This window comes from Schistocerca nitens, unplaced genomic scaffold (genome assembly GCF_023898315.1).
Source record: "Schistocerca nitens isolate TAMUIC-IGC-003100 unplaced genomic scaffold, iqSchNite1.1 HiC_scaffold_515, whole genome shotgun sequence".
In the NCBI taxonomy this organism is placed as follows: domain Eukaryota; kingdom Metazoa; phylum Arthropoda; class Insecta; order Orthoptera; family Acrididae; genus Schistocerca; species Schistocerca nitens.
Window position 1 is genome coordinate 2,310 of NW_026046048.1, and position 18,932 is coordinate 21,241.

The 18,932-nt window shown below is 60.2% G+C and overlaps 2 protein-coding genes across 2 annotated transcripts; both read left to right on the top strand.

Annotated features, from left to right (window-relative positions):
• The first annotated feature begins 456 nt into the window (after nucleotides 1-456).
• On the top strand, nucleotides 457-1,236 carry LOC126232434 (uncharacterized). Its single transcript, XM_049942691.1, has one exon. It carries the CDS (start codon nucleotides 457-459, stop codon nucleotides 1,234-1,236), a length of 780 nt encoding a protein of 259 aa, XP_049798648.1.
• Nucleotides 1,237-15,014: 13,778 nt separating this feature from the next.
• Nucleotides 15,015-15,794, top strand: LOC126232436 (uncharacterized). The gene has a single exon (XM_049942692.1). The coding sequence runs from the start codon at nucleotides 15,015-15,017 to the stop codon at nucleotides 15,792-15,794; it is 780 nt and encodes a 259-aa protein (XP_049798649.1).
• The last annotated feature ends 3,138 nt before the right edge of the window (nucleotides 15,795-18,932 follow it).

Here is an 18,932-nt window from a genome sequence, read left to right on the forward strand (position 1 = left end):
GGGTTAGGTTAGGTTACGTTAGGTGGACGTGGGTTAGGTTAAGGGTTAAAGTTAGGTTAGGCGTCAAAGTTAGGTTAAGCGTTCGGACGTGAGGCGTCAGGTGGCCGCACCTACCTTACGGCCGGACATCTTAGGTTAGGCTAAGGGCGCCGAGGTCACGTTACGTTCACCTTCGGGCGCCACACGTAGCTGTCACAGGTAGGTAGTAGTTCGGTCGGTCGGTCGTCGGCAAGCCGCAAAAAACTACAGACGACGTCGACAACAAGACCGAGCAGGAGGCAGATATATACCGAGCGCCAAAGAGACCGACCACACACACACACACACACACACACACAAAACAACAAACACCACCCACCGGCCAAAGGGGCACCAAAAAAACCCACAAAGCCGAGCACCACACGTCGCGACCAGAGGCAACCCGCAACCGCAACGGCGCTTTCCGCACCGGGCCGGATGCACGTACGACAACACCGCTACCCGTACACAAGGCCTCCCATTGCACACAGCCGCTCTGTGTTCAACATCATCAATGGCGCGCCCGCGGCTCGTCGCGGTCGCAGCCATGACGCCGCCGCCACTTTTGCACCAACACATTCACGCACCGCAAAACAGCTCGCCGACCCACCGACACAGCACAGCCGACAAACAAAAACAACCGCGGCGGCGGCAACAAAACAAAACAAACACCTCGCACCAAGCGTCCGACAGAAAACAAACGGACAGGCACACAGGCCTCTGCTAACGACCACGACACAGCGGCACGCTGCCCCTTTCCCGCCACTCTCGATTCACAGCGCACGCGACCCCGTCGTCGACGACGACACGCGACGGGCTCGCTTCCCGCAACCTACACCTTTCCGCCACTACGCACGGCTCCACCCGACGCCCGTCGCAACGGCACTACTGCACGCACTATCACCCCCGCCGCCGCCGCCGCCGCCGCCGCCTCCTCCTCTCTCCCCCTTCCCGTACACAACAACACAGCCAAAAACACACTCACGACCCAAACATAACAACATGGCACGTGCATCGGCGCACACCCCCAACCAGTCACCGTCGACACAACCACACGCAAGGCACGGAAAAACCGGCGTCCTTCCACGTTGCCATCAAAGCAGCACAAACAACCACACAGGAGGAACCACCAACAACTGCCGGCCGGCCGGCAACCACCAAACGCACATTCCCGCTCGCCACCACACACCTCTCGGCAGCCGTTTCGCAAAGACATGACATGACATGACGCGACATCATCGCATCACGGGCGACGCACGCACACCGACCCACTTTCCCGCCCGTCTCTCTCTCTCTTTTTCTTCCGACGCCTTCGGCCGAGCACACACGTACGTGGCACAACGCCCAACACAGTCACACACAGTCGACAGGCGCACGCCCAGGCACGCAACGACGCAGCGCAGCAAAGGCGCCCGCGACACATACCTCCTCTCCCGTCTCGCCGCCGACCGCCAGCCAGCCACTCGCAATGTGCACTGGCCAACCGGACACACGTCCACCGCGCCGCCTCCGACCACCCGCCAGGGGGCGCTCACGTCCGCGACAACAGCGCGGCCCGCCGCCGGGCGGGCCCAGCCCGGCCCAGGCGGCGCGCGCTGCTCTGCACTCGGCGCGCCGCGCCACACATCCTGCTGCAGACCGGGCTCGTCTCTCTGTACGCGTCTGCGTCTGCCCGCATCTCATCTTCCTGCGCATCAACACAAACGAGGCCACGTGAGCAAACCCCCGTCACAACGCCACATCACGCACTGCCTTGTCGACCGCCTAAATAAATGCACTCACCCACCAGCCATCCGCTTCGTCCTCTTCTTGCTTACTCGTTGTTCGTCGTTGTTGCTGCTGCACCAGCACCAGCACCAGCACCGGCGGCGGCGGCGGCGGCGGCGGCGGCGGCGGCGGCGGCGGCAGCGGCAGCGGCAGCGCACACAGCCCCCAGCCGGCCGCATCCGAGGGGGCCCCGCCGCCAGCGTCGCCTCCTTGGGCACAGGTGCGGTGCTGTGGCCGCCCATCCAACCGCATTTGCTGGCCGTCCCAGCCGCCAGGCAGGCGTTCCCACTGCCGCGCACCGCCTCTGCTGCAGAAGACGAACAAACGAAACGTACAAACATACACGCACCCGAAGCGTGGCCACACACGGACGGGACCGACAGGCTCCAAGGCGACCAAACGATGGAAAAACAAACACAAAAACAAAAGACACGCGAGCGAGCGAGCAAGCACGCAGTCGCCTCGCCTCTGTCCTCCCGCCCCCGCCCTTCTCCCCACCACATGCCCACAAACACCACCGCCTGCCCGCATCTCCACATTCGCCCCCTCCATTTGTTCCCTTGCGTTCGTTCCTTCCTTCCTTCCATGTGTCTGCGTGCGCGGCGCCTCTCCAACATCCGCCGTCCGTCCGTCCCGTTTTCGCCGTACCACACGCCACCGTCGGCGCCGCCTCGCCTCCTCCCAGTCCACCACCGCCGCCGCCCCTGTCCGCCCCGCACACCACCATACACCGCTGCTTGTCCCGGCCGTTGCCACCAAAGGCGCCAGCCGCAAACCGCGCCAAACGCCGCAGCGCGCGTGCGTCCTTCCTTCTTGCTTGCTTCTCCGTGCCGACGCTGCCTCTATTCCCGCACCCATTCGGCCGACAAGCACTGGCGTCGACGACACAGCCGTTGGGCTCCGGCACTGCGCGTACCGGAGTTACACGCGCACCCCCCCTCGCGAACGCACGACTCATTCTCTTTGTTGTTTCTCCTCTTTCTTACGTCTTCGTTTCTTGTTTGTTTGTTTGTTTGTTTTTTTTTTTTTCCTCCCACCGCCGCATGTGACACAATGGCCTCCCTCCCCCTTTCGTTCGTTGTCGCCGCTTTGTTTCTCTTTCTCATTGGTGCACGTCCGACGCGCTCCATTTCCACCACACCACGGCCATCGGCCTCCTCAACGGGCAGGCGCAGTGTGCCATTCTCCGGCGCACAAGCACACCGCGCGGCTCGCTCTCCTCGCCCCCACGCCACGCCACGCCACGCAGCACAAATGATGCTGTCTCGCAACACGACACACGGTGCGCACACCCCCGACCACGCGGCTCTTAAAAGGCATGGCACCGGCGACATGCGCCGCCCCGGCCCGCATCCGTCGTCTCACGTTCACTGCCGGCCGCGTCTGAGGCTACAACCGCACCACAACAACGGTCCCCTCCCGGCAACACATTTGTTGCACAAACACAACCGCCGAGCGCAGCGCGAGCCACCCACACGCGCCCTCCCCGTCTTTAAAAGCCTCCGCGTCTCCTTTCTCCTTTCGCGCCCCTCCCATCTCCCGAATATGCCAGCAGCGGTGCCACTACCGCGAAACGGACACGCCTTCCGGGCCACATGCAAGGGCACGCCCACCACCAACTACTGCCATATTCGCGGACGCAGTTAGGCAACACGCAACGCACTCTCCACCTACTTTCTCTCTCTCGTCCATTCTCTTTAAAACACACGAACCAACCAACCACGGCTAACACACTTTTTCGCGACACCTTTGACTGCGTTATCTTGACCGTGACGGCAGCTATCGACCTTCCAATTCCCCACTAAACACACACACACCCCTACATACACACCCTTCGCTACACCGGACAACAACAGCGTACACAACAGGAGGGCACACGAAACGGCAGGCAAGGGCAACGCATTCTCATAGATTCCTCCTCCGAGCCATGTCGGCGAACGTTTCATCCGGGAAGGCAATGCAATTCAGCCGTCACCACGGCCGACACCTGCAGCCGCGCCGTAAACGCCTTTCAGTGCGGCTGCAATGCACGGGAACGTTCCGTTGCTATAGACAGCGCCTCTCCGTTTTTCCCTGCTTCGTTTTCCGGTGATTGCTTCTCCATTTTGTTTGTTTTATTACTTTCCGTTCCCCTCCTCCACCATTGTTTCCGTCCCCAACAGTTTTGCTCATTCCACACGTTCTGCCCAGACACGACACTCGACCGATCAAAGGTCAGCCTTTCGTCACCGTTCGCGGCGCCGACGGTGCCACAGTGCGACTGGTGTGAACACCGACACGTTGCCATGACGCCGGTGTACCGCGCCGATATTGACAGTTACTCAGAGCCGCCGGATCGGATCACATCACCGACACACCTGCCATTTCACACCGGGGGACACAGACCAACGAAACGCGTGTACGCCCATAACAACAAACAACGACCGTCGTCGTCTAGCCTCACGCTTACTGTACTCAACCGAACACACGTGCACCGTGAATGACGTGCGTGCGCACAACAGTCCAATCAATCATCAGTCAAACTGCAGAAACGGCTATCATCAAATCAAGGGCCAAATAGGTACACCACCGTGCGTGTCGCCTACCCCACCCGCCCGTACATTTCTTGGCGACTTCGTAATGGATGATAGTACGACACGTCCATTTAAAACGTCACCAACACACACACACCAACGCGCCGTACAGCAAAGGGAATAGTCGACGGCAACACAACATTTCACCCTCGCCATCATGTATGATGTGACAACAGACGGCCGTAACGGTGACATCCAACAATCAATCAATCGCGAGGACTTTCAATTGCAGTCACGTGACTAACCGGGCAGACGGAGACAAAGACATGAATCAGCGCCACAGACAGCACCAACACCTCCTATCGATCTATCTGTGTGTCGACAAACAACCACGCCAAGACTCGTGCACGCATTCCACGTCACACCGGCGGCAACCAAACCCTCGCGGCCGTACCCCAGTAACCACAACCACAACCACATTCGAGACCACACCACCACGGCACAGCAGCACCACCAGCTGCCTCGCAACCAACCAAACCGGGTAGCTATGCCGCCCCTCTCACTCACTCACTCACTCACTCACTCACACACACACAAACAATTCCGCTCTTCCCGCAAAGGCAATTTGGTGGCCCTGAAAAGGGCCGTTTTGCCGCTCTCGCAACGGAGGGAGCTTCCTTCCTTCCTTCCTTCCTTCCTTCCTTCCTTCCTTCCAAGAGCCGAAGTAACAACCTCCTCCTTACTTGGAGCTCGTGTACTTGGTCACCGCCTTCGTGCCCTCGCTCACGGCGTGCTTGGCCAGCTCGCCAGGCAGCAAGAGCCGCACAGCCGTCTGGATCTCGCGGGACGTGATGGTCGAGCGCTTGTTGTAGTGCGCCAGGCGAGACGCCTCGGCCGCAATGCGCTCGAAAATGTCGTTCACGAAGCTGTTCATGATGCTCATCGCCTTCGACGAGATGCCCGTGTCGGGGTGCACCTGCTTCAGCACCTTGTAGATGTAGATGGCATAGCTCTCCTTCCTCTTGCGCTTCTTCTTCTTGTCGCCCTTCGAAATGTTCTTCTGCGCCTTGCCGGCCTTCTTGGCGGCCTTCCCGCTAGTCTTGGGCGGCATCTCGAACGTACAACAACAGGCAGCAAGCGCTCCGCTCTAGTCAGCGTCTCCCCACACAGTGGCACCCGCCGCTACCGCAACACCGCACCTTTACCAGCTCGCCCTGTTGCGGCCGCCGACCAATGGGGCGCGCGCGCAACCGGCCGCCGCACCCGAGCCCATAAAGGGACCCCCACCCCGCCGCCGCCGGCACACGCACGCACTCCGCTGCTCGACTCGCTGCGGCTCGCACCGTTACGGTTACGTGTTTAGCGCTTACGCCACTAGCCAAACGCCATGTCCGGACGCGGAAAGGGAGGCAAAGTCAAGGGCAAGTCAAAGTCCCGCTCAAGCAGGGCTGGGCTCCAGTTCCCGGTCGGCAGAATCCACCGCCTCCTGCGCAAGGGAAACTACGCCGAGCGCGTCGGCGCCGGGGCGCCCGTCTACCTCGCCGCCGTCATGGAGTACCTCGCGGCTGAGGTGCTCGAGCTGGCCGGAAACGCGGCCCGCGACAACAAGAAGACGCGCATCATCCCGCGCCACCTGCAGCTCGCCATCCGCAACGACGAGGAGCTCAACAAGCTCTTGTCGGGCGTCACCATCGCACAGGGTGGTGTCCTGCCCAACATCCAGGCCGTCCTGCTGCCAAAGAAGACCGAGAAGAAGGCCTAAACAGGGACCGCGGCGCTGCGCTTGCGTGCTCCCTGCACGCAAACGCAAACGCGCCTTTGCCTTGCCGGCTCGCCTCACAACAATCGGCCCTTTTCAGGGCCACCACACAAACCTACGTCCAAAGCAAAGTTTCCGTCGTCCTCGCCGCACTTTACAACAACGTCCACAGCGCCGGCGCACGTCCGCCATCTTGTCCACAGCCCGTGTGGCCGAACACACACACATTTTTTCTGCACCCCTCCACGCACGCACAGTCGCGTTCCAAACAACGACAACGACATCAATACACCAATAATGTGATGTGATCATTGTTAATATGTTCATAATTAAAAGAGCGCGTAACGGCCCGACGACGGACGACACGCGGGCCGCCGCGCGCGCTCTCCAAACACACAGGCACAGGACAAACCAAACCAAACCAAACAGCTGATCCGATCGATGATCCGGCCCGCGCCACAAACAAACCACGCACACACCGGACTCAGCCGCGCCCTCCCGCATCCATCATCACACACGTCACGTCGAAACTCCAAACGGAACGCACGCACGCAAAGCAACAGAGGCGCACAACAACAACAACAACAACAACAAACACACACACACAGAGGCAGGCAGGCAACACAGACCCTTTCGCACTTTTCAATTTCCGAACAGTGTGGTGGCCCTGAAAAGGGCCGTTTTTCGTCTCTCCCACCAAGCACGGGCAACGGCACGGCCGCGGGAAGGCCACAGCACAGCACACCGGCTGCCTGCCTAACCGCCGAAACCGTACAGGGTGCGCCCCTGCCTCTTCAGGGCGTACACCACGTCCATGGCCGTCACAGTCTTGCGCTTGGCGTGCTCAGTGTACGTCACCGCGTCGCGGATCACGTTCTCCAGGAACACCTTCAGCACTCCGCGGGTCTCCTCGTAGATCAGACCAGAGATGCGCTTCACGCCGCCCCTGCGAGCCAGGCGGCGGATGGCGGGCTTCGTGATGCCCTGGATGTTGTCGCGCAACACCTTGCGGTGCCGCTTGGCGCCACCCTTGCCCAGCCCCTTTCCTCCCTTGCCGCGGCCTGTCATTCTTCCTCCTCCTCAAGCAACAAAAAAAGCACAAGCGGCAGCTCCTCACCCGGCGCTAGCGAGTCGGCTACGGTGCGCCGTGAGCGCGCGCCGCCCCCCTATATAGACTCTGGCCCGCCCTCCCCCCACCACGCGCACCGAGGGCATATAAGCGCAGCACGGGCCCGCGTTGTCGTTGTCCCGTTGTCAAGGCAGCACCGGACGCTTCGCTACCGCACCGTCCCGTGGTTGTCGAGCGCACAGCAAGACGCCGGCGCGCACGCATCTTCACACGTTTACGCATCCGACATGGCTGGACGCGGACGCAGGAACGGAAGCAAGTTTGCGGCCGCACTGGAGTTCCTGGCCGAGGTGATCGGCAAGGACCACGGACGCAGACGACACAAGAAGAAACCGCGCACCGAGCAGCAATGCTTTCGGTGCCAAAGGCTGGGGCACATTGCCAAAGTGTGCAGGGGCAGTCTGGCGTGTCTGAAGTGTGCTGAGGCACACGACACACGCAACTGCACCAAGCCCCGCGGTGCGGCTGCCAAGTGCGTGAACTGCGGCGGTGCCCACGCCGCAAACGCGCGCAGCTGCGCCTACGTGCGGGGCTACAGAGGCAAGTTGGTCGCCCCACGCCCTGCTGAGGTACCTGCAGAGGTGCCTGGCGTCGAGACGGACGTCCCACCAACCCGCTCCCGCGGGAGAGGTGGACCGTGCCGTCGCGAAGCCACCACAGATGACACACTGGCCGCCTTCCACGCCGCCCTTGCGGCCGAGAGGGCCGCCATGAAGGAGGAACTCGTGGCTGTTCACCGCCAGCTGCAACAGCTGCGTGAGGAGCTGCGGGTCCTCAAGAAGACGTCCACCCCCACCGCCAACCCCACTGCGAGTCGGCCAGCAGGGGTCGACGCCTCCACCCAGACGGAGCCACCCGCGCCGCCAGTTTACGTGACGGGCGGCGTGGAGGCTCCCATGGACTTCGAGGTGGAGCAGCCTACTCTCCCTCCTGATGGGGAGGTCGAGCCGCGGGCACAAGACGAGGAGACGCACACTGAGACACCCCCACTTGCTGCGGCGGAGACTGAATGCCTGCCGCTCCCAACGGAGCACAGCGTTCAGCCTGTGCTGCAGAAGGTCGCCGCGTCTCTTCGGGATGGGACTTACCCACACCTGGATAACCCCTACCCGTTTACACCATCCGACAGGACGAAACCGGCCCTTCCTCACCAGCCCTACGGACCAGTCAGGACTAACAAGGCCCTCAGAGGACTGGTATCGAGGAAGGACCTGAATACCATCAATCAGCACCCCGTCTTCACGCCCACGGACTGGGAACACATCTTTGCGGTCTCAGCCCGGGGCGCGGCGGGCGGGGAACCTCGTCCGGAAGCAGAACAACACCCAGCTTACCTGGAACTCCAGGAGCTCGGAAAGCTAGGAGAGAACCTCACCAAGGAGGAAATGATCCAGTACTGTCTACGTAATCGAGATTACTTGGACAAGCTTAGATTCCGACAACCAATGGATGCTACGCATCCGACAGGCCAGCCCGAATTAAGCCAGTACCCTCCCGTACCAGCAAGTCAGTATCAGCAGGAATAGCACCTAGATGCTCACCCTGCATCTTCACGAGCATAGGATTGCTCGCTAGTAAAGTGCAGTGCAGTGCGCGGGCCCGTTGTCAAGGCAGCACCGGACGCTTCGCTACCGCACGCACCGCTAACCGCTATGGCCCGCACAAAGCAAACGGCCCGCAAGTCCACCGGCGGAAAGGCGCCGCGCAAACAGCTCGCCACCAAGGCGGCGAGGAAGAGCGCGCCCGCCACCGGCGGCGTCAAGAAGCCCCACCGCTACAGGCCGGGCACCGTCGCCCTGCGAGAAATCAGGCGCTACCAGAAGAGCACAGAGCTGCTCATCCGCAAGCTGCCGTTCCAGCGCCTAGTGCGCGAGATCGCCCAGGACTTCAAGACCGACCTGCGCTTCCAGAGCTCCGCAGTCATGGCCCTGCAGGAGGCCAGCGAGGCCTACCTCGTCGGCCTCTTCGAAGACACCAACCTGTGCGCAATCCACGCCAAGCGCGTCACCATCATGCCCAAGGACATCCAGCTCGCGCGCCGCATCCGCGGCGAGCGCGCCTAAACCGCTTAGCCGCGGCACGGCACCGCACGCGCGCAACACAAAAAAAACGGCCCTTTTCAGGGCCACTAACATCTCTCCGTCGCGAGCAAAACTTTTGTCGGTCTTGCCGCCCAGCCTCTCTCTCTAGCCCCGTTAAAACAACCACCACAATTCCCCACCCTCCCTCCCGTACACAGCCGCTCTCGCCAACAATCACAATCGACGTCATCCCACCCCACCCCTTCAAATACACACAAACAAACAGCCGGACGACGTCACCACGGGTGGCTGGCCGCCGCCGTCTCCGAGGCGCCACCGCGCCTTCCCAATTCCCGCCGGCCACTTCCACGTCTCAACGTCCCCGTCCCCCTTTCACACAGAGAGGACACACACATAACAAACAAGACGCGCCATCCGCAAAGCAAGCAAACAAACAGAGTCTCCAGAAACATGAGAAACCAACCGTCGGCCGCCGCACAAAATACAAAACACAAAACAAAACGGCCACAACCGCTCCGCTACCGCGCGCCGCCGCCTACCGCCACCGGCCCCACAATCCAACCACCACGGCACGCACACAGTACCCACAAGGGTCATACAGAAACGCCACACAAACACCAACCAACCCCACACACACACACACACACACACACCCCGGCGCATGCACGCACGGCCACCCAAACAAGACAACACAACGCGCCAAGCACGACAATCAACGCCTTCCCGACGTCCTCTGATGGCCCTGAGAAGGGCCGTTTTGGGCCGCGCGCAGCCGTGCCATCGCGCGCCACTAGACGACGCGGGGGAGGGGGGTGGGGGACGACGGGGTCAAGCGCCAGCCCTTCCCTTCCTTCCCCTTTCCTTTCTTTACTTTAACTTCACTTCTTCTTCTTGGGCGAAGCCTTCGCCTTAGACGGCGTCGTCGCCTTCTTCGGGCGCGGCGCCTTCGGCTTCTTCGTCGGAACCTTCGCGGCCTTCTTCGCCTTCGACGGCGACTTGGCCTTGGCCGGCTTGGCCGCAGCCGCCTTCTTCGCACCCGCGGGAGCCGCCGACGCCGCAGACGCCTTCTTGGCGGCGCCCGCCTTCCGACCGGTCGCCGCCTTCACGCCACCAGCCTTCTTTGCGCCGGCCGCACGGGCGCCCTTCTTCTCCTTGCTGGCCGGAGCGGCGCGCTTCTTCTTCGCACCGCCGGCACGGGCCTTGCCGCCCTCGGCCGCCCCGCCGCCGGCGCCGGCAAGCTTGAAAGAGCCGGACGCGCCCTTCCCCTTCGTCTGCACCAGCTCGCCAGCCACGACGGCCGACTTGAGGTACTTCTTGATAAAGGGCGCCAGCTTCTCCGCGTCCAGCTTGTAGTGCGCGGCAATGTACTTCTTGATCGCCTGCAGCGACGAGCCGCCGCGCTCCTTCAGACTCTTGATGGCGGCCGTCACCATCTCAGAGGTGCGCGGGTGCGCAGGCTTGGCGCGCGGCTTCTTCGCAGACGCCGCAGACTTGGCCTTCTTCGTCGTGCCGGTGGCGGCGGGTGCCGCAGCAGTCTCGTTCGTAGCCGCCTGATCTGCCATTATTTCGACGACGCGCGTACACACACGAGAGCGAGAGCGAGAGCGGCAGGCGGCAAGCACGGCGGCAGAGAATAGCCGCCGCGCCGCCAGGCCCAGCCAGTGTCGCGGGCGGGCGCGGACGGCCGAGAGAGCGGCCGCCACTCTGCGCGCCGCCGCGCCGCGCCTCCCGCGCTTGCTACCGCCCAACGTCCGACAGCCTGTGCGGACCAGCCCCAAACCTGCGCCGCAACCACCCGCGCCGTTCAAACCACCGAGGATGGGGCTACACACGGCCACACCACAGTCGCCAACCAGTCGCCACGGCAGCGCCGCAAACCACGGCCAAACTGCAGCTACCGCGCGCTACAGCCTGGCTCGGCCCGCCGAGAATCGCCGCCCCCGCCCACATGCCGCCCCCACAGCCCCAGCCGACGACCCGCCACAATGGCCAAACCTTCGGCAAAAGTGCCACACCGTCGCCGCGCCAGCCCGGCCAGCGCGGCCGCCGCCACAGCCACACAAGCGGAGGCGTGCGGCGATGCCGGCCGTGCAAACGCACCTCCGCCGCCCCACTCCCACCGTTTCCCGATCGGCCCGCAGCCGTCGGGCCACCTCGCCCGCCAACATTCGCGCCCCTTTCTCACAAAATTGCCCGCCGCAAACAAAACGGGCGCCGCCTGCGCAACATCGGCACCGGCCAACCGAGCGCCGCCGCCCCTCGCCGCTTACGCGAGGGGGGCTGACCGCCGTCCGCAACTACAGACACACCGAATCTGCCTCCAAGCACACACGACAGCCGACCTCCTACATTTATACGCCGCAAGCCACCCAACGGTGTGTGGCGGAGGGCACTTTTTACGTTACGTGCCACTGTCGTCATTGCCTCCCTTTGCCGTTCCAGTCGCGTATGGTTCGCGGGAACAACGACTGTCTGAAAGCCTCCGTGCGCGCTCGAATCTCTCTACTTTTACTACATTCGGGATCTCCTCGGGAGGTATATACGTACGGGGAAGCAATATATTCGATACCTCATCCGGAAACGCACCCTCTCGAAAACCTGGCGAGCAAGCTACACCGCGATGCAGAGAGCGCCTCCCTTGCAGAGTCTGCCACTTAACTATCACGGTTACCACATAACCCTGTGACGAAACGTTGGACCTTTCTCTATCTCCTCCGTCAACCCGACCTGCTACGCATCCCACACTGGTGGGCAACACTCACGTATGGGTCGGTCGAACGCGTGTTTTTGTAAGCCACCTCCTTTGTTGATGGACTACATTTTTGCTAAGCATTCTCCCAGTGCATCTCAACCTGGTACCCGCCTTACCAACAATTACTTTTATCTGATCATCATTCCACTTCCAAATCATTCCGCACGCATACTCCCAGATACATATTTTACAGACGTCACAGCTACCAGTGTTTGTCCCGCTATCATATAATCAATCATACAATAAACGATCCTTCTTTCTGTATATTCGCAATACATCACATTTGTCTATGTTAAGGGGACAGTTGCCACTCCCTGCACCGGGTGCCTATCCGCTGCCGATCGTCCTGCAACCTCTCTGTATACTACATACAGCACATCATCCGCGAAACGACGCATGGAACGTCCGGCACTATCTACTAGCTCATTTATATGATATGAATTGTGAAAAGCAATGGTCCCATAACACTCCCCCGTGGCACGCCAGGGGTTACTTTAACGTCTGTAGACGTCTGTCTCTCCATTGATAACAACATGCTGTGTTCCGTCTGCTAACATCTCGTCAATCCAGCCACACAGTTGGTCTGATATTCTGTAGACTCTTACGTCGTTTATCAGGCGACGGTGCGGAGCTGTATCGAACGCCTTCCGGACGTCAACGACAATGGCATCCACCTGGGAGCCTGTATCTCATATTTTCTGGGTCTCATGCGCAAATAAAGCGAGCTGGGGGTCTCACACACGATCGCTGTTTCCGGAATCCAACATGGATTCCTACATAGTAGACTCTGGAGTTTCCACAAACGACATGATACTCGAGCAAACAACATGTTCTACAACACATCGACGTCAGAGATATGGGTCTATGGTTTTTGCGCATCTGCTCGACGACTGGGACTACCTGTGCTCTTTTCCAATCATTTGGAACCCTCCCTTCCTCTCCAGAGACTTGCGGTACACGGCTGTTAGAAGGGGGGCAGGTTGTTTCGCGTACCCTGTGTAGGAATCGCGAATTGGTAATCCCGTCGGGTCCGGCGGACTTTCCCATTCCTCCTTGGACACTTATTTCGATGTCAGCCGGTTTCTCGTTCGTGCGAGCATTTAGAGACGGAACTGCAGTGCGGTCCGTCCTCTGTGAAACAGCTTTGGAAACAGGTGTTTAGGTATTTCACAGCTTTACGCGTGTCATCCTCTGTTTCAATGCCATCACCATGCCGGAGTGTCTGGATATGCTGTTTCGAGCCACTTACTGATTCAACGCAAGACCGGAACGTCCTAGCATTTTCTGTCAACGTCGGTACATAGGGTTTGTTCTACTTTCGAATTCACTGCATAGCCCTCCTTACGCTCACACTTTGGACATCGTTTAGCTTCTGTTTGTCTCGGAGGTTTTGGCTGCGTTTAAACTTTGGGTGAAGCTCTCTTTGCTTTCGCAACAGTTTCCTAACGTTGTTGTTGTAGTATACCACGGTGGGTTTTTTTTCCCATCCCTCACAGTTCGACACTCGGCACGTACCTGTCTAAAAACGCATTTTTACCATTGCCTTGCACTTTCTCCATGAACACTCAACATTGTCAGTGTCGGAACAGGCATTTGCCTTTTCATCTGTCGGGTCGTCTGCAAATCTGCCTTCTATTACTCTTGCTAGCCAAAACAGATAGATACACCGTCCTCCCTGCAACGGCCTTATGATCACTGCGTCCCTGTTCTGCACATACAGAGTCGAAACACGTTCGGGTCTGTTTGTCATCCGTAGGTCCACGATGTTATCTCCACGAGTCGGTTCTCTGTTCATTTTGCTCGAGGTGATTTTCGGACAGTGCACTCAGTATAATGTCACTCGATGCTCTCTGTCCCCCTACCACCCGTCCTGAACATCATCTGAGTGTCCCAGTCTATATCGGGTAAATTGAAATCTCCACCTAAGACCCTAACATGCTGAGGAAAATGTATGTGAAATGTGTTTCCAAAATCCGTCTCTCCGTTGTTCTGCCACTAATGCTGCTGCGTCGGGAGGTCGGTCAAAGGAGCCAATTATTATTAAACCTAGCTCGGTTGTTGGGTGTAACCTCCACCCACAATATTTCACAGGAACCATCCACCTCTACTTCACTACAGGATCAAAACTACTACTCAAACAGCGACGAACACACCACCACCGGTTGCATGCAATCGAGCCTTTCTAAAACACCGTCTGTACCTTTGTGACAATTTCGGCAGAATTTATCCCTGGCGTCAGCCAGCTTTCTGTACCTTATCACGATTGCAGAGCTTCGGTGCTTTCTCTGTCAGCGCTTGCGGTTCCGGTACTGTACCAACGCAGCTTCGACAGTTGACAATTAACAAACGATACCGATTATACCGATTGCTGCTTGGTCCCCGCACCCGTTGAGGCTGCTGTTGCCCCCTTTCTGTACTTGCCCAAGGCCATCTAACCTAACAAAACCGCCCAGCCCACGCCACACAACCCCTGCTACCCGTGTAGCCGCTTGTTGCGTGTAGTGCTCTCCACCTAAGACTATAACATGCCTTCGACATTCGCAGTGTACAACACCTTAGGTTAGGGTTGGCGTCGCTTGGGTTAGGTTAGGTTACGTTAGGTGGACGTGGGTTAGGTTAAGGGTTAAAGTTAGGTTAGGCGTCAAAGTTAGGTTAAGCGTTCGGACGTGAGGCGTCAGGTGGCCGCACCTACCTTACGGCCGGACATCTTAGGTTAGGCTAAGGGCGCCGAGGTCACGTTACGTTCACCTTCGGGCGCCACACGTAGCTGTCACAGGTAGGTAGTAGTTCGGTCGGTCGGTCGTCGGCAAGCCGCAAAAAACTACAGACGACGTCGACAACAAGACCGAGCAGGAGGCAGATATATACCGAGCGCCAAAGAGACCGACCACACACACACACACACACACACACACAAAACAACAAACACCACCCACCGGCCAAAGGGGCACCAAAAAAACCCACAAAGCCGAGCACCACACGTCGCGACCAGAGGCAACCCGCAACCGCAACGGCGCTTTCCGCACCGGGCCGGATGCACGTACGACAACACCGCTACCCGTACACAAGGCCTCCCATTGCACACAGCCGCTCTGTGTTCAACATCATCAATGGCGCGCCCGCGGCTCGTCGCGGTCGCAGCCATGACGCCGCCGCCACTTTTGCACCAACACATTCACGCACCGCAAAACAGCTCGCCGACCCACCGACACAGCACAGCCGACAAACAAAAACAACCGCGGCGGCGGCAACAAAACAAAACAAACACCTCGCACCAAGCGTCCGACAGAAAACAAACGGACAGGCACACAGGCCTCTGCTAACGACCACGACACAGCGGCACGCTGCCCCTTTCCCGCCACTCTCGATTCACAGCGCACGCGACCCCGTCGTCGACGACGACACGCGACGGGCTCGCTTCCCGCAACCTACACCTTTCCGCCACTACGCACGGCTCCACCCGACGCCCGTCGCAACGGCACTACTGCACGCACTATCACCCCCGCCGCCGCCGCCGCCGCCGCCGCCTCCTCCTCTCTCCCCCTTCCCGTACACAACAACACAGCCAAAAACACACTCACGACCCAAACATAACAACATGGCACGTGCATCGGCGCACACCCCCAACCAGTCACCGTCGACACAACCACACGCAAGGCACGGAAAAACCGGCGTCCTTCCACGTTGCCATCAAAGCAGCACAAACAACCACACAGGAGGAACCACCAACAACTGCCGGCCGGCCGGCAACCACCAAACGCACATTCCCGCTCGCCACCACACACCTCTCGGCAGCCGTTTCGCAAAGACATGACATGACATGACGCGACATCATCGCATCACGGGCGACGCACGCACACCGACCCACTTTCCCGCCCGTCTCTCTCTCTCTTTTTCTTCCGACGCCTTCGGCCGAGCACACACGTACGTGGCACAACGCCCAACACAGTCACACACAGTCGACAGGCGCACGCCCAGGCACGCAACGACGCAGCGCAGCAAAGGCGCCCGCGACACATACCTCCTCTCCCGTCTCGCCGCCGACCGCCAGCCAGCCACTCGCAATGTGCACTGGCCAACCGGACACACGTCCACCGCGCCGCCTCCGACCACCCGCCAGGGGGCGCTCACGTCCGCGACAACAGCGCGGCCCGCCGCCGGGCGGGCCCAGCCCGGCCCAGGCGGCGCGCGCTGCTCTGCACTCGGCGCGCCGCGCCACACATCCTGCTGCAGACCGGGCTCGTCTCTCTGTACGCGTCTGCGTCTGCCCGCATCTCATCTTCCTGCGCATCAACACAAACGAGGCCACGTGAGCAAACCCCCGTCACAACGCCACATCACGCACTGCCTTGTCGACCGCCTAAATAAATGCACTCACCCACCAGCCATCCGCTTCGTCCTCTTCTTGCTTACTCGTTGTTCGTCGTTGTTGCTGCTGCACCAGCACCAGCACCAGCACCGGCGGCGGCGGCGGCGGCGGCGGCGGCGGCGGCGGCGGCGGCGGCGGCGGCGGCGGCGGCGGCAGCGGCAGCGGCAGCGCACACAGCCCCCAGCCGGCCGCATCCGAGGGGGCCCCGCCGCCAGCGTCGCCTCCTTGGGCACAGGTGCGGTGCTGTGGCCGCCCATCCAACCGCATTTGCTGGCCGTCCCAGCCGCCAGGCAGGCGTTCCCACTGCCGCGCACCGCCTCTGCTGCAGAAGACGAACAAACGAAACGTACAAACATACACGCACCCGAAGCGTGGCCACACACGGACGGGACCGACAGGCTCCAAGGCGACCAAACGATGGAAAAACAAACACAAAAACAAAAGACACGCGAGCGAGCGAGCAAGCACGCAGTCGCCTCGCCTCTGTCCTCCCGCCCCCGCCCTTCTCCCCACCACATGCCCACAAACACCACCGCCTGCCCGCATCTCCACATTCGCCCCCTCCATTTGTTCCCTTGCGTTCGTTCCTTCCTTCCTTCCATGTGTCTGCGTGCGCGGCGCCTCTCCAACATCCGCCGTCCGTCCGTCCCGTTTTCGCCGTACCACACGCCACCGTCGGCGCCGCCTCGCCTCCTCCCAGTCCACCACCGCCGCCGCCCCTGTCCGCCCCGCACACCACCATACACCGCTGCTTGTCCCGGCCGTTGCCACCAAAGGCGCCAGCCGCAAACCGCGCCAAACGCCGCAGCGCGCGTGCGTCCTTCCTTCTTGCTTGCTTCTCCGTGCCGACGCTGCCTCTATTCCCGCACCCATTCGGCCGACAAGCACTGGCGTCGACGACACAGCCGTTGGGCTCCGGCACTGCGCGTACCGGAGTTACACGCGCACCCCCCCTCGCGAACGCACGACTCATTCTCTTTGTTGTTTCTCCTCTTTCTTACGTCTTCGTTTCTTGTTTGTTTGTTTGTTTGTTTTTTTTTTTTTCCTCCCACCGCCGCATGTGACACAATGGCCTCCCTCCCCCTTTCGTTCGTTGTCGCCGCTTTGTTTCTCTTTCTCATTGGTGCACGTCCGACGCGCTCCATTTCCACCACACCACGGCCATCGGCCTCCTCAACGGGCAGGCGCAGTGTGCCATTCTCCGGCGCACAAGCACACCGCGCGGCTCGCTCTCCTCGCCCCCACGCCACGCCACGCCACGCAGCACAAATGATGCTGTCTCGCAACACGACACACGGTGCGCACACCCCCGACCACGCGGCTCTTAAAAGGCATGGCACCGGCGACATGCGCCGCCCCGGCCCGCATCCGTCGTCTCACGTTCACTGCCGGCCGCGTCTGAGGCTACAACCGCACCACAACAACGGTCCCCTCCCGGCAACACATTTGTTGCACAAACACAACCGCCGAGCGCAGCGCGAGCCACCCACACGCGCCCTCCCCGTCTTTAAAAGCCTCCGCGTCTCCTTTCTCCTTTCGCGCCCCTCCCATCTCCCGAATATGCCAGCAGCGGTGCCACTACCGCGAAACGGACACGCCTTCCGGGCCACATGCAAGGGCACGCCCACCACCAACTACTGCCATATTCGCGGACGCAGTTAGGCAACACGCAACGCACTCTCCACCTACTTTCTCTCTCTCGTCCATTCTCTTTAAAACACACGAACCAACCAACCACGGCTAACACACTTTTTCGCGACACCTTTGACTGCGTTATCTTGACCGTGACGGCAGCTATCGACCTTCCAATTCCCCACTAAACACACACACACCCCTACATACACACCCTTCGCTACACCGGACAACAACAGCGTACACAACAGGAGGGCACACGAAACGGCAGGCAAGGGCAACGCATTCTCATAGATTCCTCCTCCGAGCCATGTCGGCGAACGTTTCATCCGGGAAGGCAATGCAATTCAGCCGTCACCACGGCCGACACCTGCAGCCGCGCCGTAAACGCCTTTCAGTGCGGCTGCAATGCACGGGAACGTTCCGTTGCTATAGACAGCGCCTCTCCGTTTTTCCCTGCTTCGTTTTCCGGTGATTGCTTCTCCATTTTGTTTGTTTTATTACTTTCCGTTCCCCTCCTCCACCATTGTTTCCGTCCCCAACAGTTTTGCTCATTCCACACGTTCTGCCCAGACACGACACTCGACCGATCAAAGGTCAGCCTTTCGTCACCGTTCGCGGCGCCGACGGTGCCACAGTGCGACTGGTGTGAACACCGACACGTTGCCATGACGCCGGTGTACCGCGCCGATATTGACAGTTACTCAGAGCCGCCGGATCGGATCACATCACCGACACACCTGCCATTTCACACCGGGGGACACAGACCAACGAAACGCGTGTACGCCCATAACAACAAACAACGACCGTCGTCGTCTAGCCTCACGCTTACTGTACTCAACCGAACACACGTGCACCGTGAATGACGTGCGTGCGCACAACAGTCCAATCAATCATCAGTCAAACTGCAGAAACGGCTATCATCAAATCAAGGGCCAAATAGGTACACCA